This window comes from Symphodus melops, assembly GCF_947650265.1.
Source record: "Symphodus melops genome assembly, chromosome: 1".
In the NCBI taxonomy this organism is placed as follows: domain Eukaryota; kingdom Metazoa; phylum Chordata; class Actinopteri; order Labriformes; family Labridae; genus Symphodus; species Symphodus melops.
The window spans coordinates 47,001,505-47,025,587 of record NC_136691.1 but is presented as its reverse complement, the minus strand read 5'-3'; the positions used below and the strand labels follow the sequence as shown (position 1 = coordinate 47,025,587).

Genomic DNA, 24,083 nt, shown 5'->3' with positions numbered 1-24,083 from the left:
AGGCGGAGACAAAAGGAAACGAGAAGGTCAAGAGAGGGAAACGGGGAATGTTGGGCCAGATACAAAGAAAGTTAAAGGAAAAGAAGAAAAAAAAACAAATTGAAAAGAGAAAGTAAAAAGAAGGAGGGTTGGGCACTTTTCCTTTTATGTTTGGCGAGCAGACGCAGTGAGAATAAAATATTGAAAGAAATTAAAAGGTGAGTGAAGATAGTGAGGAAATGGTTTAGCTCTGATCTACAAAATGTTAACCTCTTTAGAGATCAAAGAGTTTCTACAGAAGCCCAGGAAAACGTCACCCCACACAATGTGTGTGTAGATTCGTCTCTTATCAGCAAAGAAGAGACATTCTGACACAAACTTGAAGTCAATATTTTCAGGTTAGATGTTCTGAAAATGTTTTATAAGGGCTGACATATCATAACCTTTGAATATTATTATCATACCCGGACCTGTTGGTTTTGTAGATCCTGTCTTTGACATATTTTACTCTTTCACTTGTCACATTCTTTCTGATTGCAGAGAGGTGTGTAGCATAAATCAAGAATGTTTGTCAGTGTAACCTTCAATTTTTGTCGTTTTCCTTTTCAGCATGATTGTTTCATACCATGCCAGAGCACGATTGCTCGCCCCTTCCCTCTCCCTAGTGCTCTGCATTCACATTAGTAACATAATTCCTTACCCGGTTACACTTGTGTAGGTTCAAATTCGGATTAGGCGGGTGGCAGTTTATACATATTTTGAAAGAAGAAGAAGCAACCACTCGCAGCCTGGTTCAGTCCTGCTTCCTGTGGAGGTTTTTGTTATTACTGAGAGGCCATCAATGACACTCTTCCTACTTCCACATCTATAGTGCAGCTCGGGGGACTAAATGATATGACAGTTTTTGAAGCAGCAGGAGCCGTTTATAATTACATCATATAGCGGTTCACCTTGGTTGAGCATGGTTGCGTTCACATTGCTTATCCGCTTTGTTCTTTCATTCCCAGTAAGTGCTGATAAAAGTAAAATAGCCACCCGTCAAGAATGTGAGAGCTGCAGGTCAGCACGGCACATAACTGTACAGACATGAGGACTCTACCAATCACATACATAGAAGTAAATGGCTGAGCAGTGCTATAGAGTTTAGGCCTGCACATTATTCTGAAAATAGAGGCACTTATTTAGGTTTTTCCTGTTTTTACTTTAGCTATAGGACAGTGGATAGAGTCAGAAATCGGGGCGCTGGGCGGCCACAGCCTCAGTATATGGGACGCTCGCACGCCTAGTGTCTGCATTTTTTACATTAAAGATTACAAAGGAAAGCAAACGGTGCATAAAAAAATGGACCATGACATGGTATAAGGTAAAAAATTACGTCGTAGTAGAATCATTAATTGTTTTAGGTAAATAAGAGGAAAGGAAAGAGGAAAGATTTGCAGGATGGAATTCCTCCCGGAAAGTTATCAAGTAAGGGCTTTCTGGTCCACGACTTTGTATAAATGAGTATGACTAGATACAAATTGACTGTTGTGTTGTTTGGGGGAAAAAAAACATACACACCAGGGAACTTTAGCCCAGGTAAATCAATGTTAAAAAAATACATATATTCATTTCTAAACAGAGCACTGGAATATTTGTAAAGCAGAAATGAGGTGAAGAAGGAATTAGCCTCATCTATGGTAATGCATAGACTTACCTTCGAAAGTAAAAGAAAGGTTAAGAAACAATGAAAGCGCATACAGACAGAGAGACATCCATGGAGCGACAGGCAATCTATCTGAGACAGGCAGCTAGAGGAAGTCTGACAAAAGGAGTGGACTTTAAATGTGAGGCTGAAAGTGAAATAGGAAGCGGTGGGGAGAAAAGAACGAGGTGCGCAGGATAAGTGTAACGTGGAGAGATGAAAGAGGGCGAGAGAGATAAAAAGGGAATAAAGCTGAGCGCAGGAGGAGGGAGGATAAGTGTAGAGTAAAGAAAGAGGGGGAGGAGAAGTTCTACACATGACAGGAATAGGTGAATGAATGTGGACATGCAAGGAATCAAAAATAATGAGCAAGGGACAGGAAGGGGAAGATGGAAGTAAATAGAATCAACAGAGATTTTCCACAATTAAAATAACTTCATATGTAAACATTGTGATAGATTTGACCTGTGTGCATTCTGAGAAGTGCTGTCGTTTAAAAATGAAATCACATTGATAGTTTAGACAGTTACATAAAATAAATCAAGTCTGTAAAAAGAATTTTGGTCAAATATGAACTTTTCTCCTAAAAAATGTAGAAAGCACTCAAATATGAGTGTATTCATTGTCTCGGATAAAACTTATCTCAGTACTGTTGGCAACAACATGTAAGCATTGGTAGTACTATTGGCTATTCCTTAAATAATAAATAACCCTGACTATACGTCATACGTATATAATTCTGTACATATGAAGTTGAGAAGCAGCTACTTCATAGAATAAAAAATATTATCCCTCATTGTGTTATGCTCACTTATCTCCCTGCATGAATCCATTGTTGCTAAAACGTAGGACGATTTGTCCAAAACACGTCATCTCAATCAGTTACACAGCCTAAGGCGGGAAATGAAACTGACTTAAATCCCAGTTTTTCATTGTTCTGCCTGTCAGATTGTGTGTTTGGGTGCTGTCCACTTTCTAAAATACAACCATAATAATACAGTGTCTACATGCATTTTGTTATCCACTTCAGATTCATTCTAATTGGAAAATAAGCTTCTAAAACCAGATATGTGCATTTCCATAATCAGTGTAACAGCTGCAAACAGCTAGCATGTAATGGTGCTTTTACGGACAAGCTGTGATTTCAGGTCAGGCTGATAAAAAATATTTCCACCAGACAAGGCTTCCTGGAAACTGAGAGTGTATATGGTTAAGGAGGATGTTTCATTTAACAGATATAATCTGCAGCGTTTTGAATACGGTATGTAGTTTGTTAAACCTTGTAAAAGGGTCTGTTATCCACACATATGTTTTTGAGGGGAAAATTTTTCATTTTATACCTTTTTTTTTGCAGCAGAACGAGCAGATGAACTTCGTTCCATGATGCCACCAGTTTCTCTTGTATTTGACAAAGCAATAACATCATATTTTGTGCAACATGTGACTTCCTGTTCCCAATAAAAAACATCTTCTCCAAATCAGAAGTTATGTGTAATAGATGTACTGACTGTCAACAGGGTGAATACCAGCCGTGCATCCCTACTTATCATGCTATGATTTTTTTAAAATAAAACAGTGTGCTGCCATTGAAGAGTCTGATGTGAGTCAACGCTTGTAAAGTGTCAGCTATTATACATATATATTTTTAATGGTTAGGATGTTGACTTTTTACTCTGATACTCAGCATTGTCTTGGCAATTGTAAATTGATGGTTTTCTTCCTCATGTACCACTTAAAATACATTGTGTTTCAGACTGTGGAGGGGATATGAGCTCTCTTGGTATTCTCAAAATGATGCCGATGTGGCAGAGAGGCTTATTATTAATCTTTCTTTATAGGGCACTTTTCAAAACACTTTTCTAAAGAGCATTACAAAATGAATAAAAGTAAAGCAATAAGGGAAAAAATATCATATTTGCTGTGAGAGCATGAAAGCTCTGATGAGAACTGCCATCAGGCTTTGGTAAAGGAAAGCAAAACATTGGCTGCATCAGATTCTTTGGAAGTCACAGATTTTAATCTTCATGAGGTCAGTTTGGATGTCCCACTTTGCAAACACCTTGTCAAGATTTGAACACGGCTCCTTACATTCCTCTTCTTCTCTTTTTCTCTCCTCAGGTTTCCCCAAACTGCGACCAGGTTTTAGTGAATGGTAAAGAAATGCGCGGTCGACAGTCTCTGGCGGTAAACTTCACCTACCTGCACCTCTCTGCTCAGCTACGGCTCACCGTCTGGGTGCCAAAGCTTCCTCTGCAGATAGACGTTTCAGACACAGAACTGAGCCAGGTCAAAGGCTGGAGGGTTCCCATCATCACTAACAAGAGGTAAGTTCTCTCCATAACCTAAGGCAAATAAGTGAGTGGAAACACAAGTCTCAAATGGCTGAATCATGTTGCCAAGGCAGTTAATGCTACTTAGCTCCTCCCCCTTTATTCCCTTTCTCTACAACTTTATGTTACGTCTACGTTTATCAGCTACTTAAATCAGAGCAGCTAACTCAAATGTCAAAAAATGTTTCCTGGCGCAAAAAAGTAATGTTCAGAGGGTTCAATTCTGGATGGAGCGAGGGGGATCATCTTCATCTGCAACACACATTTTTGACTTTGAAATCAGCGTCTTCAGATTGACACCGAGAATAATAGACATTTTTGGGTCAATAACAATTTGTTAATTGAAAGTGTTATAAAAAGGGTTCATTGAACTTGAATATCAAATATGAATTTGTTTTCTTGAAGGTGTTCCATGTTTATTGGGGTTGTGTTTTTTTTTTCACTCGGTATTTATACTTAGATCACTAACACGTCTTTGTTATTTAATGGGGTTATTTGTCATTGTTCTTTTTCACTTGTGTTGATGTATCAATCATTAAAAAAAAAAAATCTTGTAAAAAAAAAATCTTGTAAAGTAAAATGGTTAATGGCCATGTCAGACACGCGACTGAGATGACACTAAATCTAAGTTATTTTGAACAACTTTTTTGTACCTTTTTACTGTTGCTTAAGAACAAGGATACCAGCACAGTTTATCAGTAAAATGCTAATGTTGGTCATAGCTAGGGCGAGCATAAAACGTTTGTGTCTTGTTCCAGTGATATTTTAATTCTAGGCTAACTGTCTTGTTTGATTTCTTGATTGTGACATAGACTTACTTTATGTATTCAATGTTGTGTTTACACATAAAATTAGTTATTTTATTGTAGTGCTATATGCAGCTCTGTAGTACTTAAGTATAACATGAAATTTAAATATAAAATAAGTAAAGCCAAAAATAAATATCTGATCTGAAATCCGAAAGCAATCATAGGCATAAATATAACATCAACAGTTCACAGATTTTCTTGAAAAATTTGTAAGCAAACATTTGAAATTGGGAGCTTTTCAAGTCAGAAATAACCGGAAGAATGAGGTCAAAATATGTGCTTTAACTCCAGCCATCCTTTACTGCTTGAATATAATCAGCGCTTATTGTTTGCTCAGCGTGTGTGTGTGAGGTGTGTGATATATGGCTTATTGAATGGAGCAGTTGAGAGCACATATGGTTCCAGCCAGTCTATAATTTCACATGAGGTCAAGGCTTGCCTGACTATACTGATGACAACTGTTATAGCTTTAGCATCATTGCCATTGAATAAAGCCTTCATTCACTTAAACACACACCTATACCCACACACCGACACACAAGTACACACCAACAATCTCTGAAAAGGGTGACGACACGGGTCAATTGTTTACTTCCTGAATAGCTGTGTGTAGTAGTTGCTTATTTTCCTTACTTTTGTGTGTCTGTGTGTACATGCCCATTATTCTCTTCTGTTGTGTATAGCTTTGTGTGTGTTTGTGAGGCAGTTTGTGAAAGTGGAAAGGAAGGTACATTCATTGCAGTATACAAAGAAAGTGTTATGATGATGTATTTTTTATGCCTAATTGGATCCAATGTCTATTGACCTTCTCATAGTATTTGTTATATTTTGTTCTCTCTATTTTTTTTACTTTATTAATCCCTGAGGCGGAAATTCTGGTTCGGACTCTGTTATTTTAGTGACATGCTTCTCACACACACAGGCCTGAATCACACATGCACAAGCAGGACCTGGGGACATGAATTAATAGAGCGATGTCAGAGTGCAGTGGCTGCCCTCACTGGAAGCGCCCCCTAAGCCTGTGGGGGTTTGGTGCCTTGCTCAAGGACACATTGGCAGTCCTCGAGAAGTGGTCTGACACCTCTCCAGCTAACAGACTAGTATTTTGGTCCGCATTGGGACTTGAACTGAACCCTCCGGTTCACAACCCAAGTCCCTAAGGACTGAGCTATTGCCGCTTCTGTTGTTCTATTATTTTTAATATACTTTTTTTTTTTGATTCTAACAAAACGTGAATTTGTGTATTCCCCTTACGACAAAGCTATGATAGAGTGCAGATTAACCATGTGTCTAAAGGGTTACCTTACATTGGATAGAATTGTGTTTAGCTGTGCATATGAACTAAATAAAGATGCTTTATTTATGAAAAGAAACATTCACTTTCCTATGGTTTTGGGATGTATAATCTAAAAACTGTAGTGCCATTTCCATTCTTGAACTTTAAATTAGATTTCCGTGCCATCAGATAGCCTGGTGGTTATTTGAGCAAACCAATATGTGATGGCTATTGTTGCCATTGCAGCACAGTGGGTTAGAGTCCAACCTCTGCCCTTTGATGCACGTCACCCCCTTCCTCGTTGCTCACTGCAGTTTACCTCCCATTATAAAATAAACAGAGTCCTGGTGGAAACTTGTCAAGATCAAAATTATAAATAACTTTTAAAAGACAGTCTTCAAAAATACATGTGTCCTTTCTGTGTAAGGTTGTGAATACCCTGTTCCTAGTGTTCCATGTATTTTCTCACTTTGAAAACCGACGTGTGTTTTTATGTGCATGGTCACACGTGACAGTGTGCAATTGTGTGTGCAAAGTCATTTTTGTCTCTGTTACTATTTTCCCATCTTTCCGCCTTCACCTCTGCAATACTGGGCCTATTTTTCAATTTAGTGAATTTCTGCCCAGAAAGCCACTGCTTGGTGTGCGCACACACACACACACACACACACACACACACACACACACACACACACACACACACACACACACACACACACACACACACACACACACACACACACACACACACACACACACACACACACACACACACACACACAGACACACACACACGCACACACAGACACACATCCATCTCCTGTAACCACTGTCTCACAGAATGAAACACAAGCACTATTAGATACACACTCCGACTCTGACACATTTCACGAGGGACCCGGGAAAATGGGAAGAAAATTCCTGTAATATCACCTGGGTTTCACACTCCGGGACTGATCTAGGACACAAAAGAAGCTCTTTGTGTGTATATGTTCCTGTGTTAATGTATCAGCCAGTGTGGGCCAGCCTGCATGTTATATTAAGTATAGGTATTACACAAAGGGAGGAAGGAATGTCTGTGTTGCTGTGTATAAGAGAGAAAGAAATATCTACTCAGGTGGTTTTCTGTTTCAACACAAAAACTCAAAGCCCTCTCCCTTTCAGTTTATTTCTTTCTTTTAGGTTGATCATGGAATTACACCTATCACTTACAAACTTGTTATACATATTATGTTCGTACTTATCTTTTTATGAAAAAAATGTGTTTTAATAGAAAATATTTTGTGAAGTTATACAGCTGGATTAAAAGATGACGTGTCTTTTGTTTGATTTGCAATATACCGGTAGCCTGGAGCAGAGATGATACAGTGCATCATCTGCAGCTCTGTGTTGAGCATAAAAATGGCATTAAATTACCCGACAATCTGACCCTTTATTCTATGCCATTTATCACCTTTCCTCCCAGACCTACGAGAGACAGTGAAGATGATGAAGACGATGAGAGGAAGGGAAAAGGTTGCACCCTGCAGGTATTATGGAACTGTTTTTTTCACATCACTCTAAAAGTCAGTATTTCTTAACATTGTTCTTGAATGACAACATCCCTTGAAAAGAGAATAGGCTGTCACTGTTTTGGATGTTTTGTAACTCACAAGCCAAAACACAGACATAAGTGCCCATTATGTGGATGAGAGTCTAACATAAGCGTTCTTTGGATCTCTCAGTACCAGTATGCCTTGGTGCGGGTCCTCACTCATTTTGTCGCAGAGCCCTCTGACCCAGGAGGAGAGATGGTCTATATGTTAGGAGCAGACTGGCAGGCAGATATCACTCATTTGGTGTTGGATCAGCTTAAGGTAAATATAAACAACTATTTTCACTTTTTTTCACAACCTGATAAGACTTTAGTTCAATATTTTGTTTAATATACTGACCCACTAGTGCTCAATGAGAAGATTGAAAGTATGTTAAAGGGATACTTCACCCATTTACATGAAGCTGTGTATCATTAGAAACATGGTAGTAGTGTTGAATGGTTTGTGCTCAACAGGTGGAAGATCCTCGTATTGCTCGACTGATAGACGGACGAATCTTGATCGGACGTGACCTTGGGATCACCACTATACAAGTATGCCTCTTTTGGACTCCCATCTTTATAGAAGTGATCCAGCCTGCTATCTTTAAGACTTCCTCTTATTCCAAGTTGAGAATAAAAGCGAACAGAACGAAAAAAGGAAAGAGTCAGGTGAGCTAGCATTAGGAGCGAGTCCATCCTAGGAGGAAGTTGGACACAGTGACTAAACACAAAGCATCTCAGAAAGAGGCTGAGAATTACATTTGAAGAATTCAGAAAAGGTGCTGTATGTTGACAATGTATTTACAACTTTCTAGACAACATAACTTGGCCAAGAAGTTTCCAGTGGATGATTATGTGAAGCACGGTGTAACTTGGCAACTTACATTTCACGATAAAGTACGTCATCCTCTCTTTCTTCCTCTCCTGCAGCTATAAGCCTCGTCTGCAGGCTCGTTACACAGTTAGCCACAATTAACTGTCGGATTTGGCCCTGACGTCTCAGTGTGATGTTCAGCAATTATACACAGACATACTTCCTTTGGCACACAGTGAACACACTTGTGCTTCTGCTGAATTCCTATAAGCTGGTCCATTGTGAATAAAGTGACAGAGGAGGACAGTCTTTAAGCTTAATGTCTAATTTTGCTGGTTTACTCTTATAAACCAGAGCTGCGGCAAAACCTCCTTAAATTTGAAATGACATACATTTTATGTAACTTCCTCCTGTTACTGTATGTAACATCACCATCTTTCATGTAACTTATAACCAAATGTGTTTTATGATTCAGGATACAATTTCGTTTTAGGTGCTTATTTTTGCACGATTGCTCTGAGAACTGTGTTGTGCGGGCAATGAAAGTGGTTTGGCATGGAGTGGAGTGCAGCAGGGGGGAGGATATCTTGGGGATTTTGGGGAACAGCTGAGTGTGTGTTTGCATCCATTCGACTGGGGACTGCCGCATGCATGCACAGACCCCACACGCTAATAGATGCACGCATACAGACAGCTGTGCTCTGTTTGGGGAGCCAGGAGAGAAAATTTACCCAGCATTCCCATCGAGAAGCCAGAGCCGACAGCCGTCATTTGATAGTTTGACATTTCAATTTTACCCCCCGAGCTCCGTCTCCGCGAGCCTCTCCCTCCCCGTCTCACTCTCCCTCCTTCTCCCGGAGTCTCTCTTTCTCGCCCTCTTATTCTCAGCCTGTCTTGAAGAGCAATCCCAAAGCCGTCAATCATTGCATTTTGTAACCTCGCCGAGGGTGGGATTGAGTTTGACGCCCGTACACGTTCACTGAGATTTTCTTTGTACACCAATCCGATCAGCCTGTCCTCCTGTCGCCGGGCGAAGTAGTATACTACAACAACGAGGATCCTAATCTCTATCACTGTCTGTCTGTATGCCCCTTCTCTCTGTCGGTTCCTCAATCTCTTTGACGCCACGTCTCTCTGCCCCTCTCACTTTCTGTCCTCCTCTATTTGTCATTGTCTCTCTCTTTGACACCCTCTTCATTTATTTCTCTCATGTTCACCCGCTCTCACTTTCACTCAATCCATTCTCCTTCCTTTTGCTCTCTTTTACTCCTTTAGTTGTGGCCTTGTGTTTTTTTTTTATGCTAAGTTGTCTTTGTTCAATGCTGACACATCGAAGCACAGCTGGCAGACAGACGTGAACAGTGTATGTGCGTGTGTTTTTATGTTTCTGTGTGTTACAATGTGTCAGATATAATCCTTTCTCACTCTTTTATACTGTCATGTTGACCAGCTCTCACTGCTCCTCTGTCTATGTTACACACATCTCTGACACCAAAACAAAAGCTTTTTACATGAAAGTGTTGAAAAGTTTTCCATTTTATACCCATGATTTCTTATTAACAGCAACTAAAAAGTTGGAATTATTTTCATGCAACATTTATGGGCACAAGCTGTCGATTCATTAACCTGTGAAACATCAAGCTTGTCATGAATGGGCATTCTTTTTTTTACTTGAATTTGGCAGCAGCTGAAAAAAGAAATCTGTCAACGTTGAGCTTTTTCCTGAAAAAGAACCAGCAGACATGGGATATTAGAGCAGGAAACATATAGCTGTCATACAGAGCATATTTCTAGAGGAAACTTTTAGGAACTGACATTTTGGTTACATTCTATTTGCCCATATTAACGCTCTTATAGCTATGTTGATGGATTGGTAAGGAAGCAAAAACGTTTATTTGAATGTAATTTTAACATTTTAAATCTGTTCATTTGTTGTCTGATCTTCTTTTTTTAGGTTCTGTCCCCGCTGTCTGATTCTATCCTAGCAGAGAAGACTGTGACAGTGTTGGATGACAAGGTAGACTTATGTATTTTTTTATTATATTATGTTTTATGTGATTGTATGCCCCTTAAACTTGTATTTATATTAAAACTTGTTCTTAAAACACATGGTACATATTTTAATCCAATCCTAATATTAGACACCATTGGGCTCTTAAACCTTTATTGGAGGGTAGGCTAATGAACCAGCACTTCTTACATGTTCAGAAAAACTGACCAATATTGTGTAAGGCCATAGTTTGGTATATGAGAGCAAATGAATTGTTGTTTGATTCAGATGCATTTTAAACTGACATTATACATTGAATGCTTATGATCTCAAAATAACTTCTTCCTTTTTAACATTGAATTACAGTGTATACATTAATTTTGCACACCGTTTCCAAAAAAGATTTAACATAGTAGCAGAAGTGATTAATCTGCTCAACCTTTAAAACAATTTACTTTCAGATCAGTTCTGAAGGAACAATCATGTTCTTGTCTATCAGTAACTGAGTGGGTGGCTGTTTGAACAAGTGACCTACAGTATCTCCTGTTCATGTAGGTCACCATCACAGATATGGGAGTGCAGCTGGTTGCTTCTCTGTCCCTCAGTATGACACCCAGTCCTGGCAACAATCAGGCTATCCAGCTGACCACTTCAGCTACAGACCTGCTCCACTCACCGAAACAGGTAGGAGGTACTACAGACACACACTCACACACAAAACAACCAAAAACACACGCACACAAACAAAACTACGCACATAAAAAAGCTCTGTCATTAAGTTATTATTTCCTCCCAGGGTTGTATTAACCATATAATTACGTAATTTGCTCATGCAGAAGTTTGATAAATCTATGAAGAGACTTTCCTGCCTTTAGGTTTGATTGGTTACATTTACCGTAAGCTTCTCCTATCTTTACAGTTACATACCCTAAAGGTTGCAATTATAGGAGATCAACAGTAAGTCCCTGGTTTGAGCATCATACTGCTATCTGTCCCATAATCACTTTCTAATTAGGAATGAGTCTCTTTGAGGCTTTAGCATTACTTAACTAAACCACCTTAAGGTCTACAGAAAAAAAGAGAACACTTACATTAAGAAACAGATTCAGTGTTTCTGTTATCATATTTGACAATGCTCAAAAAAAATCGTAGGGGTATTCACATTTGTCATGTTAAACAAATTAAAGAAGTGTATGTTTTCTGAATACGCTTTTCTTTAAAAAAACTCCCTGACAAAACCCATGATGAAGGAATATTCATAGAAAAAAAGTAATCTTTTACAGCGAACATTAAATCTCACCAGTACATATATTATATAATACCAAGTCTGATATTCTTTGGCTACAATTTTACAAGCCATATTTCACTCTGTGATCAAATTGCTGAGGGATATTTTAACCCACCTTATCATGCCATTATCTCTCTGTTTCTCTTCTCTATCACTTCTTTCCCTTTTTTTTTATTCAAACAAAACCACACCGCTATAATTTCTATCCACGGGCCAACTGAATGAGAAGTTTATTAAAAGGAATAATACAGATCTAATCTCGCGTTTTACTCACACATTAATTTCTTCTATCCGTCTGTTTTCATCCACACCATTAACCATTACCTGAGGAGAGCAGATGAAATCAGAAAAACAACTTAAAACCCCAGACAACCAGAGGGTAAGAAGGGTTAGAGGCAAGAAAAAAGGGGACAAATTATATGAAAATAAATAGATGTTGATATGTCTGTGTACTAATTAAGGAAGGACAAACTTTTCATCAAGGGGAATTAGTTCAGAGTTGTGTACAGATAAGCAAATAGACAAAACACTCAGTGGTGATGTTTTTAGTTATGGAAAAGCTGTTTTATTTTTTTCTTTGACTATCTTCCCTTTGTGAAAGAAGAGATAGAGTGTGGGGAACAAGAAAAGTCCAGTCAGTGAAGGGGTACTGTGGACAAAAGAAAGTAGTTACAACAAAGACATCAATCTATCTCTTTGCTGATCTTGTCCTGTATATGTGTGTGTCATGTTGTCAGATTAAAAACAGTGTAATTTTCTCCTGTAAAAAATGTAAACAAAGTCAGTTTCTGTAGGATGATGGGTTTTTTTATTTTTTTATTTTATTTGACATTAAAGATTACTGTATAGATATAATCACCTGACAGTCCGGGTTGTAGCTCATAAAGAAGTGTAGACATTATTTTCTTTCAAAAATCAGACACCAAAAAAAAAAATCTTATGGGAGTTTTTACAATTGTTTGTTAACCTAATCTAAAGTGCATACATGGTCTGTAAATGAAGTTTTTACATGTGTGAGTAAAAGTGGATACAAAATGTGGCAACTCACCAGGAGTCCTTCATCAGTGAAACAGAACCCTAAATAAGTTTGAGTTCGAGAGTTACAGCCATCCAAATCCATAAATAAACACTGTCACGTTGTAGCAGGTAGGAAGCAGGAGGAGGACCCAAGTGCAGAATAACTTAATTTATTTTAACAAAAAGGGCAAAAACTTACTTAAATAACAGAAATCCAAAAATCACGATGAGAAACACAGGGAGCAGGGAGATGAAACACATTCCAGGACAACGACAAACCACGAGACAATGACAATGAACCGACAAGAAACTGAGGCAAACACAGAGACTAAATAGACAAGGGGTAATCAGACACAAGTGATACTAACGAGACAGGTGAAGAACATCAGGGTAATCACAAAGGCGGGAAACACAAGGAACAAAGAACACAAGACCAGAACACTGAGGACAAGTACAAAGTAAAACCTAACACTGACACCACCACCAAAACCAGATCTACAAAATAAAACAGGAAACACTAAAGACTAGACTTAAAACACAAGACAGGAAATAAACTAACAGGCAACATAGAAGAACACAAGGATACAGGGAAACACACTAAGGATTAAAGTAAACCACACTAGGAACATACATACACAGAACACGAGGGAAATAATGGAAACTAAAACAGGATTAAATGCAGAACAAAACCAAACCAGGACACACTGCAACCTCGAAAAGCTTAGAGGCCAAGAAAGTACAACTAAACTGTAGTGTTGCAGTACAAAACAGAGTGTAAAGCCACATCAGGAAAAGGATGTGAGATAAATCCATGAAGTACAATAGGATGTACAAAGTATTGAATGCCACACTCTGGACTGCAGCCCTAGCACAGGGGCAAAAGGCCAGCATAGAGCCCTGTCAATATATCCAAAACACATTTATGTTGAATAAATAAGTAAGTAAGCAAGAACTGTTTTTGATTGTTTTTCAGGAGGCTACGATCAGTGCATGGATACAGTACAGTGACGGTTCAGTGACACCACTTGATGTGTATGATTCCAAGGACTTTCTCCTCTCAGCTGTGTCATTGGATGAAAACGTTATTTCCATCAACAATCAGGTACTTAACCTGGAAGTTGTGTTTGTCAGTCCAGTAGTGTGAGGCTTTGTAAAAGATACCAGGACAAAATATTAAGGAAGTGACAGCTTTGTGACAAAATTAGAATTTTGACAAATTTTCCTGTTTTTTTTTTTTTTAATTTAAATTTAAATTGTAATGCTTCATTCTCATCAGGAACAACACTGGCCTATTGTCGTGGCAGAGAGTGATGGACAGGGAGCTCTGGTTCGTGTTGAGATGGTCATCTCTGAGACCTGTCAGAAATCCAAAAGAAAAAGTGTTCTGGCATCTGGAATCGGTAATGTAATAGTGAAGTTTGGAGCAAAGAGTGATGACAGAGGTGTGATGGGAAGAGGTGGGTCAGACTTTGAAGGAGGAATGGACAACAGCACCAATGACCTACGAACAAAGGATGACGGAGAGTGGAAGTCCAACAGTGCAGCTGTAGATCGAGAGGAAGGAGCCATGAGGAAGGTGGGAAACAAGGAATTGATGAACTACGTGTTTTTCCAATACATTGTCAATTAACTCAGTAAAATGAGTAATTTGGTGCACCACTACTAAATGATTTGAATTAATATATCTTACATTTTCTATCCGTTTCACACATCAGGTAAGCACAACAACCAAGAGTACAGTTACCCATCGGACTTCAGGTGGTAAAGGTAACAGTGGAGGCAGCAGCAGCAGCAGGGGCGGTGGCCCGAACCAAGCCGGAGACTACAGCAGTTACCCTGCACAGGTGGAGGTACCAGGCACTGGGGAAAGTGAACTGACCCAAACCACCAGAGGATTGTCTGACCTGGAGATCGGGATGTATGCCCTGTTGGGTGTTTTCTGTCTAGCTATACTGGTCTTCCTCATCAACTGTGTCAGCTTTGCTTTCAGGTACAACAAAGTGACTATTGATTATTGAAATGATTATTATTTCTCATTTTTCAGCAGAAAATTCAGCAGTGTCTATGGTCCAAATATACAGTACATTGCTGTGTAGCTTTTACCAAATAAAATTTACACAACTGTAGTTTTTTTTTCTTTTTTTCTAGTGTGTCTTGAACATTTATTCAATCAAATAAGTTGCCCAAAATTGTGCCTAAGTCATGTAGACCTATTATTGTCTTTATCTGCAGATACCGCCACAAGCAGGTCCCTGTGTTGGAGGCAGGAGGTAACATGAACCACGCCCATGACTGGGTGTGGCTTGGCAATGAGGCTGATCTTCTAGCAGACCATTCTGACCAATGCCAGGGTGGACTGCCTGATGAGTGCACAACCATAATTGACCGGAATGAAGGTGGATATGAAGAGAACAAGTACCTTTTGAATGGGGCTGGTAACACGCTGATGATGGGTACAGGAATGGGCACCATGAGTGGGGGTGGAGGTACAGGTGGACACCGTGGCATCACACATGGACAAACCTTGCCCAGATCTGTACAAGAACCGCATCAGTGCCTTTCAACAATCACTTCTGGTGGCAAAAATGCCACTGGTCAAGCAGAGCATCTGAATAATTCCCCTCGAGCAAAGGCTGCAGCTGCAGTTGCAGCCGCCAAACGCAAACGTGTCCAGTTCACGTCTTTTGCCACAGTTTTGCCCAATGATAATTTGGGTGGGGGTGGTCCGTACACCAACTCTTCAGTCCTTGTGACCAATGGAAGCGAAGATGACATCAAGTGGGTGTGCCAGGACATGGACCTAGGTCAGTCTGAAATCAGAACCTACATGGAGAGGCTACAAGACAATCTGTAACTGATAGAAAAAACAAACAAACTGAGAAGTGGAGGGGCAGAGGATAAGGGCAGGAGGGGGAGGATGGACAATGAGTACAATTCACCTGTAATGCCTTTGCAATGGATGAAGGGAGGGAGAGTGAGAAGAACGTGAGGACAGTGAATGGAACAAAAAGTGTGGCAGAGAGTTTGATAGAGTTTGAGTAGGCGGTGTTAGGGATGCTTAAGTTTAGCTCCCCTTTAGCTCCGGGAGCATACTGTCATTACTAGCTCACACAGAAATCAATGGTAGCAAACAATACAAAATATTTGACTTTATTTTCTGTTATTTAATGTGCAAATATTATTGTAAAAAAAGAATTAAGTTACTTGGTTATGAATGTTTAATTTCAAAACTATTGGTGAACCATTTTGCAATACAGTAAATTCAGGGTATGTTATTTGGACACACATTATTTAGCCACTGTTCATTTAAATGAGGATGCCAAGAACATCATTTGAGATATATTTTACTCATATCTTGTATTGCCATTACCATTGTGGCTATTTATTGGTCATTGATAGCTCCGCGTACTTTTACTATATAAATCTGTCATTTATAAGTGCAGTCTTCTGATGGTTTATAATGAAGTTGATTGTTTACGTTTGATCATGTGACCTATTTGTCTTGGCATTGTTCATAAGTAAAATGTAAAAAGAACTCAACTATAAATTCAGGCACTATTGGGATTTTGCCATTCATCACTGAATATGTGCAGTCATGCTCTTTCCTCGTATGTCAGAATGTGAGAAGAATTGGAAGTTAATATGTTGTAAAAAAAAAAAAAAAAAAGAAGAAGAAAAAGACTTTTCTCCCTTGGATCCAGGACAGAGGCATTTAAACTTGCACAATTACCAACAGGAAAGGACATTGGCCATAATTACGGCTTACCTGCTGTTTCCTGATACCTTTCAGCCAATGATGGCTCTCTCTCTGTTTCAGAACCAATCCAGTCATCCCCTGGCCCCTCTTCTCAACTGTGATTGGATGGCAGTAGGAACTTTTGAATTTAAGTACATAATGAAAAACTGTGAGATGATGACTGTAGACTAAAAGGCAGAACTGACTGAGGTGTCTCATATTAAAGGAGACTGCTTGGGCTTTGCAAAGTCCAACTGAACACTTAATGGTGAGGATAATTAAAACAGAAACTACGTAAGAAACAAGACAGTCCAGAGAATCTACATGGAGCAAACAGGATATTACATCACAATACAACGAAAATGAAGTGACACTCATGATTATCTCTTGACTAGTTATGGGTTTGTGAGACATGTTTTTTTTTTCTTTCTGAACTTAATTGTATATTTTGCTATCCTTTGGTTTGTCCTTTTTGATAAATAGAATGTTTTATCCTTTTCCTAATTACATTTTTTCCTAATTTAGGAAGATATTAATTGTAGCTTATTATTTCAGAGATTTATAATATTTTAAGGATATATGATTTTTTTCTGTTTTCTCCTAGTGATCTATTTATTTAAATTAACATTACAGGGGGTGAGGAAGGAAAGAACGGCCAAGGTCAGAGAAGAGAATAATGAACCTACTGGTAAATTATAGCACATGTGAGTACAAGTAAAAGCAAGAAGACAGAACAGTCAGAGGTTGCCTCACCTTCGTTAAGCTCAGGTGACGAGTCAAGAAGAACTGACAATAACTACGGAGAACTGTAAGATTGTTAAGATTGCAATATTTATTTATAAATGTGTTACTGTTTCAAAGTACACTGTATGTTGTAGATAAATAAACATGCTTCAAAGTGCTTGTGAATAAGATTGCAGGTCACTAGCCAACAATATGGGGATATTTTGTACATTTTACAGTGCAAATAAGGTACTCAATACTATCTACCACCACAATGTGAAAGTGATCTTATTGGTTCTTTTTCTAAAGGTGTTCCTGTCTTTATTTCAAGTATTCAATTAGTTGTTGTCTTTGTACAGGGTAGGAATCAGTTGAGCTCCATTATGCGGTTTAAAATGGAGAGAATTAACAGTGCAACACATCTGAATTAACTTCAGGCTGAAAGGCCAATTGTGAGGATGTTGGGAGGAACACAAAGTCAGGATCTGGAGAAGACCACTCATTAACATCTCTATTTTCAATCCTTCAATTCTACAAGAATCATGATAAAAATTGCACATGGGATCATAAAGTCTGAATCATTAGGTGTGAAACTAAATCAAGAGAGAATTGAATGGACTAACACTACTTGGATTGGCAAAAATGAAAAACCTGAGCTGCCTCCAAATGGAGTCACAGCCTCAACCAAAGCAATAGATGTTTTACTGATGATGGCAACTTAACTTCATGTTCTGGACTAATACACACAATATCAGAATCTGAGTCAGAATTGTCTTTAATTGCCAAGAACATTTACACATACAAGGAATTTGTTGCGGTGTATATATAGTCTACATCTCACCTTGCACAGCTGCAGGCTGGCTGAGATTAGAAGCATCAAGGGAAGTGTAGCAACGCTCTCAGATGACAAACTTTTACTTGCTAGTGCTAACTGTGACACCGACTCTACCTATGTGGTTTAAAAAACTGTATGAATCTCAATGAAAAAAAGACATGGCTATTTTTTGAAGTATAGGAATTGTGGGCATCTTGGCTTTTTCTTTATACAAGACAATGACACATGTATGCGATGTAGCCAATTTGGGAGCTTTTCAATTCACATATTGCTAACCAAAGCACTCCGGAAATGTATTCTCACGACAATTTGTTGTTTGGCATAATGGTTTCTTTGTCTGCAGGTATCTTTGCAGCTTTCAAACATTCAAAGGGAATTTTTTGATACGTGGGCACAGTTTGTTTTTCCACCTACCTCTCAGCGACTGTTTTCCTTTGTAACCATTAAGATGGATGCCTCATATGTTGAAGCAAACAATCTCATGAAGAAATGTGTTCATATACATAACACCGTCTTGAATTTATTATTGTAAAAAGCAAAAGTGTTGCTAAAAGGAAGTTGATTGATCATTAAATCAGTCCTTCACATTGCATTTCCTCAAAAACATATATATTATTTATTTAAAAAAAATCTAATACAAAAATAATTGACATGAAAGATAATCTTTGTGTCTTCATTGAATCTGGATATGTACTGATATGCAGTAGCTGTCCTGAAAACAATATCTGCTTTAAACCATAAAGGGAACCGATTCATCAGTTGACACTAAAGATTGTTAAACCCTGACAAGAAATAACACTTTATTAAGGTGAATACTAACTTAGGAACACGTCAGTTGAATCCATTCAAAATAATTTTAATCTGTTGCAAGTTTTAATTTGAAGAATAAATGTTTTTTTCATTCATTCCTCTCTAATTGAGCAATATTTAAGCCAGCAGGAGAAAACAAATCAATGATGTATGAATCAAAGAGTTGAGTTTTTAGTGAGAGGCCTACCTGGGCTGCTTAATTTGACACAAATAGAAGAAATACATTAGATATGAACCCTGAAAATTCCTTTTTTTTCCTCTCTCTTTGATATTGTCATTGTTTTAACATGGAGGCCAATAAAGACCCATAACCAAAACATGACGGCTTGCTTCTTTAGCTGATAATGCTCTTTTATGTGTTCTTTTTCAGTGTAATATCAACTTCAGTACTTTGTGTACACCATGCACCATGTTTATTTTACGCTGTTATTCTAGTTATTAGGACAAGTTGATATGAATTCTGTCCCAGGGCTTTGTCTATTCTGAGATGAACATTTGCCAGCGGTGTATCATTAATGATGTCACCCCCCTCCCATTAGGACATTAGGATAGGCGACTGTGTCACGGAGAGCGACAAGACAACAGCATCTGATTTCACTGATTAGCACTCCTTCAATCACAGAGGTGGCACTATTAAAATCTACTGGTGGCATGTGGACTTCTTCGAGACGAGCCAGGCCTTTACAGAGCCAATCAGTTTTAATCACTGTCTGGTTTAAATGCCTGATGATTTTGAATTGTTTCCAACTTAAATTGATGTCAAGGCATGATGGAAACGATGCAATGCATTAACTCTCCACTTGAATCAGCTACTGTACATACAGTACGTGACGGGGAAAAGGATTTGTTTATGAGTAAGAGCTATTTATCTTTTTCTTTTTTTTTTTAGGAGAAGGGGGTATTATGAATGTATTCTGAAAAAGTATGTGGACTGCATGGTCAGACTTACAAAACAAAGTAATTACCTATGGGCAATATTGATTATTTGAGCTCACTTCCTAATTTTGTCTGGGCTCTAAACTGATGAGGGTTTTTTTTTAGCTTCTGCTTGGAAGCCCAGTGGGAGTTATGATGAGGGGAAGGCATTTACATGGAAAGTTAATTAAGATAAAGCTTTGTGGCCAAGGAATATCCTAAATAAGTATGAAATTAGATGTGCATGATAAAGTTTCCATTTGATAATAAGTCCATTCTTTGTCTTGTGGCTGACTGCCCACCATAAAACAGTAAAAACATTATTATTGGGGGGGGGGGGGGGGAGCAGTACAGGACATGCTTATTTTAGAAATGGGAATAAAAATCATCAACTCTAATGACATGCGTCACAACAGGCTGTGGTCAGTCAACATCTTCTCGAAACAATGTTATCAACATGTCCAATTCTTAGCAAATGAAGTGGAAAATGCATGAGGCTGCTCCTGCTGTGCTGCAATTTATTTCTTTGAGGTGAAAACATTTTAGCCTCCTGAAAATTGTCTTTCAAGATGCCAAAAAAATTGTTCAATAGCCATTTAATACATCTGTTGATGATATAGAAATGATACTGTCACAGAGTCATGTTGAACATTTTGACAGATAAATGTAGCTTGACTGTTACCACTCCTGAATCAGTTGTTTTTAACTGAACCAAAGAGCAAGACCAGCAGACAGGGTTGAAGGGGAATACGATATTTATAATGAAAATAATGAATTGGCCTTAAACTGATTTAACTGAGGGCTGGTAGGGAAAGGCTTGCAGTGAGAGGCGGGTTGTGTTGCAGAGGTTGATTGTGGCTCATGGCACTGAGGGGGCAGATGGGGAAAGTTGTGGGGCTGCGGCATTGGAAGGGAAGTCTGTGCAGTGAGACATATGGCTCAGGTGAGAGATGATGGGTGGTGTGACTGATCCACTTGAGCTGAGTTGGAAGACAGTGGAAGCAAGAAACCACAATAACAACAACACAAAAGCAAATCACAACATTGCGCGATAATTTTTGCAGGATATAAAGTCTGGAATTGAGTCAGTTAGACCACATAAAGGGTAAAAACAATCCTGCAGCATGAGAGAGTTCTTTAGCAGTCAATGATGAGGGTGAAATACAGAGGAGGTGTGTGTGGCAGGTGTTTCAGCACCAGGAAGCCACACCCAGCCTCTGAGTAAAAATCGCACAAGCAGTACGGGGAAAAAACAGAAACAGTACTCCAAAAAAACAGAATGAAATATTTTCAAACCGTCTAATTAACTTGTGGTTTGGTCTTTAGTCTTTTAATAATGCTGCTAGATACTGAAGTGCATTTGTTTTGTTCTGTGCAGTGTAGATGTCGCTACAATTTGGACTTCTTTTAACCTTTCCCCTTTTTTCCTGTAAATTGGCAGTTGATGGGTAATTTTTTTTATTTTGCCAGACAGGCCCTGACCATGATTTTTTATATAAGAGCACAAACTGAATCATATAAATTCATATGAAAGTATTCAAAACAATAAAACACATTAATATTTGTGTTCAAACTGGAATTTTTTTTTTTTGTAAAAACGTGTTGACTCATACCTTGACACCATCGTAACTTTAACTGTTCTATCTCCTTACTTATTGTTCTGCACCAAAACACCAAGTCCTTTTCCTTGTATGTCTGAATATCATTGGCAATAAAAAAACAATTCCGATTTTGAAGTAAATTTAATATGTACATCACCCAAAGGTTTTCTGCACTCATTACATTGTGCAAGTTAATAGGCCTATGAGCTTAAACCATGGTGGGTAGTCTAACATTTGTTGAAGATTTTATTGGTGGATCTCCCTTACTAAAATTCATCAAATATTCATATGACTAATGATATGACTATATTTTAGGCATATTGATAACTACTTTACCAAAGACACTTAACATTGCTTCATGTGTACTTATTTTCTAATAATGGGTGAAACAGCGCCCCTCTTGCGTGCAACGGCTATTACATATCATTGAATGTGTGGTGGTCAAAGATGGAATGACATTCTCATTTTCCAGATCAGACAACGCGGTCACGTCTCCAGAGAGGAGGCCAGGTGAAGTTAAACCACATACTGGAAATGACAGAAAAAAGCATCAACAGTCCAATACAAATCAGAACATCGATGGAAAAAAGGCCCTAGAAAAGATACTGAAGAGAACTATGAGAAAGGACCGGATATGAAAGTGTAAAACGTTGTTAAAGGTTACATAGAGAACATGACCCAGATGCTGACGCAACTGTAAATGTTGTACCATTTTTAAGCTGGAGGTGAGAAGATGAGTTCGACCAAAGAAGAAAACAAATGCACAACTCAAAGCAGTGCAGGAGAATGGACTTCAAAATGTGAGTCCATCCTTGAGTGCTTGATAGAGCCTCGTGCTCTGTTTACATCGCTGCTGGCACGGTGAGTCAGTCGATGCTGCGATGTTTCCCTACCTGTTCATTGTGTTTGTTCATGAGAGATTGTAGACTAGAGGGTCTGCTATTCGGTTTTGACATTTACTTAGTCCCTCTTGTGTTTTTGTTTTGTCTTGAATAACAGCAAACTCACAGTAACATGAGAAAGAGCTTCTGAATGTTGTCCAGCTTCGCAGAGCTAGGTGTGTAAAATCTAACGGCATGCGACTTTATTCTGAAGATACCTGTTTTACTGTACTATCCTGCACTGTACAGTGCAAGAGTATGACTTCATTGAGAATGAGGTTGGAATGTGGTTTGTTTCATCATATCTCGATGGAAAACTAATTTAACTGTTTTTCACCTGAAGCAATGAAAAATATATTTTTAAATAATGCCTTTTTCTGAAGAGACTTTTTTTAAATAGTTAATCAAATCTACCTGGTGGTCAAGGAATCATATGGTACTGTATTTTGTTACATTTTCAATAAGTTACTACACTATTTGGTCACAATAAGGCCAAGGATGTTGTCTCTTTTTTTGGCCAAAAGCCCATAGTTGATCAGTCTACTTTTGGAATTTATTGAACCCATCTGGCTAAACGACAAAACAGCAAATGGTCTTTTTGTATTAATGGTTAATCAACTGTCTGTTCTTGCCCCAGTGCCCTGCTGTCTTTGACTCACAATAAGTAACACATATTTATATAACCAGGTGGCTTTAAACTTAACAGGACAGTATGAATGACTCAATGATGACTGTGACACTGACAGCTCCAATAGACATGTGTGCATTAAAACTCGTTGTTTTATTTTCACAAATGCCATCTCTGTCTTATTGCATGTCCACTTTTTTCTTTCTATTCATTCTATGTCTCAATGAGAACAATTGACTCACAGATTTTGGTGGCAGACGTGACTCAAACTTTGACAGCTTAGACATTGTTGAACGTCATTTCATACAGTGTGTGTGTGTGTGTGTGTGTAGTGCTTTTGGTTGTATTTAGAAATATATTAGATCAGTTAGAGCTTGGCTTTGTTTGGTATCTAAAGGAATTGTGCTCATGGCATTTAGTCCGTATGCTCTATATGCAATGTATTATTTTGTCTATGTGGAGCATGTGTGTGTTTGTGAGAGAGAAAGAGAGAGAGAGAGAGAGAGAGTGTGTGTGTGTGTGTGTTTTGATCAGACTATTTGTTGCTGAAATAGTAAAATTGAGTTGTTTTAGAATGAGCACAGTAATGACAGCATTATCGTCACTTTGTCAAAATAGACCCATAGTGTTTTTGTCCATTAAGGTAACTACACTTTCTTATGCTTTTAGGACATGCACGCACACACACACACACCTACACACACACATACACACCATAGAGAAGCAGGACCAAAACGCAACCCTTTTATTAGCCTTGCAGGAAGACACATACAAACAAACTTCAGATCCAGTTTCATATAAGCACATAATGTGACACCTACATCCAGTTTTTTTTCCACATCTTCTTTTGATCGTAATAATAAAACAAAACAAAAAATCTAATAAAATGGATTGTGTGTTCAACTTAAACATGTGTTACAATTTTTTCATTAAAATAAGAAAAAAACATTATCTTATGAAAATATCGATCTTTCTTTTGGGGAAACTAACCTTTTACAACAGGAAGGAAAACATGGCGTCTGAAGGCGGCGATGTGTTTGAGCAACAGTGTTTTAAGTTAGGATGGAACTACATAAAGTTGATCTACCCGAGAAAGAAATAATTTTTTTAGAGGTCAAAGCTTTTTAACCCGAACGAAAACAAGGCATGTACTGTCTGCCACTTTTTTTGTGGCCACTCCCGACTCAAGTC

The 24,083-nt window shown here is 38.4% G+C and overlaps 1 protein-coding gene across 1 annotated transcript in view; it reads left to right on the top strand.

The window, feature by feature from the left end:
- LOC306820349 (transmembrane protein 132C) overlaps nt 1-19,211 on the top strand; it is a 261,260-nt gene extending 242,049 nt beyond the window's left edge. The window contains exons 9-18 of the mRNA XM_079338168.1: nt 3,782-3,987; nt 7,544-7,607; nt 7,803-7,934; nt 8,129-8,206; nt 10,423-10,485; nt 11,014-11,142; nt 13,737-13,865; nt 14,040-14,339; nt 14,479-14,753; nt 14,996-19,211. Coding sequence (XP_079194294.1) covers nt 3,782-3,987; nt 7,544-7,607; nt 7,803-7,934; nt 8,129-8,206; nt 10,423-10,485; nt 11,014-11,142; nt 13,737-13,865; nt 14,040-14,339; nt 14,479-14,753; nt 14,996-15,617 — 1,998 coding nt within the window. The 3' untranslated portion in view covers nt 15,618-19,211. The remainder of the gene's footprint in view (nt 1-3,781; nt 3,988-7,543; nt 7,608-7,802; nt 7,935-8,128; nt 8,207-10,422; nt 10,486-11,013; nt 11,143-13,736; nt 13,866-14,039; nt 14,340-14,478; nt 14,754-14,995) is intronic.
- Nucleotides 19,212-24,083: the final 4,872 nt, after the last annotated feature.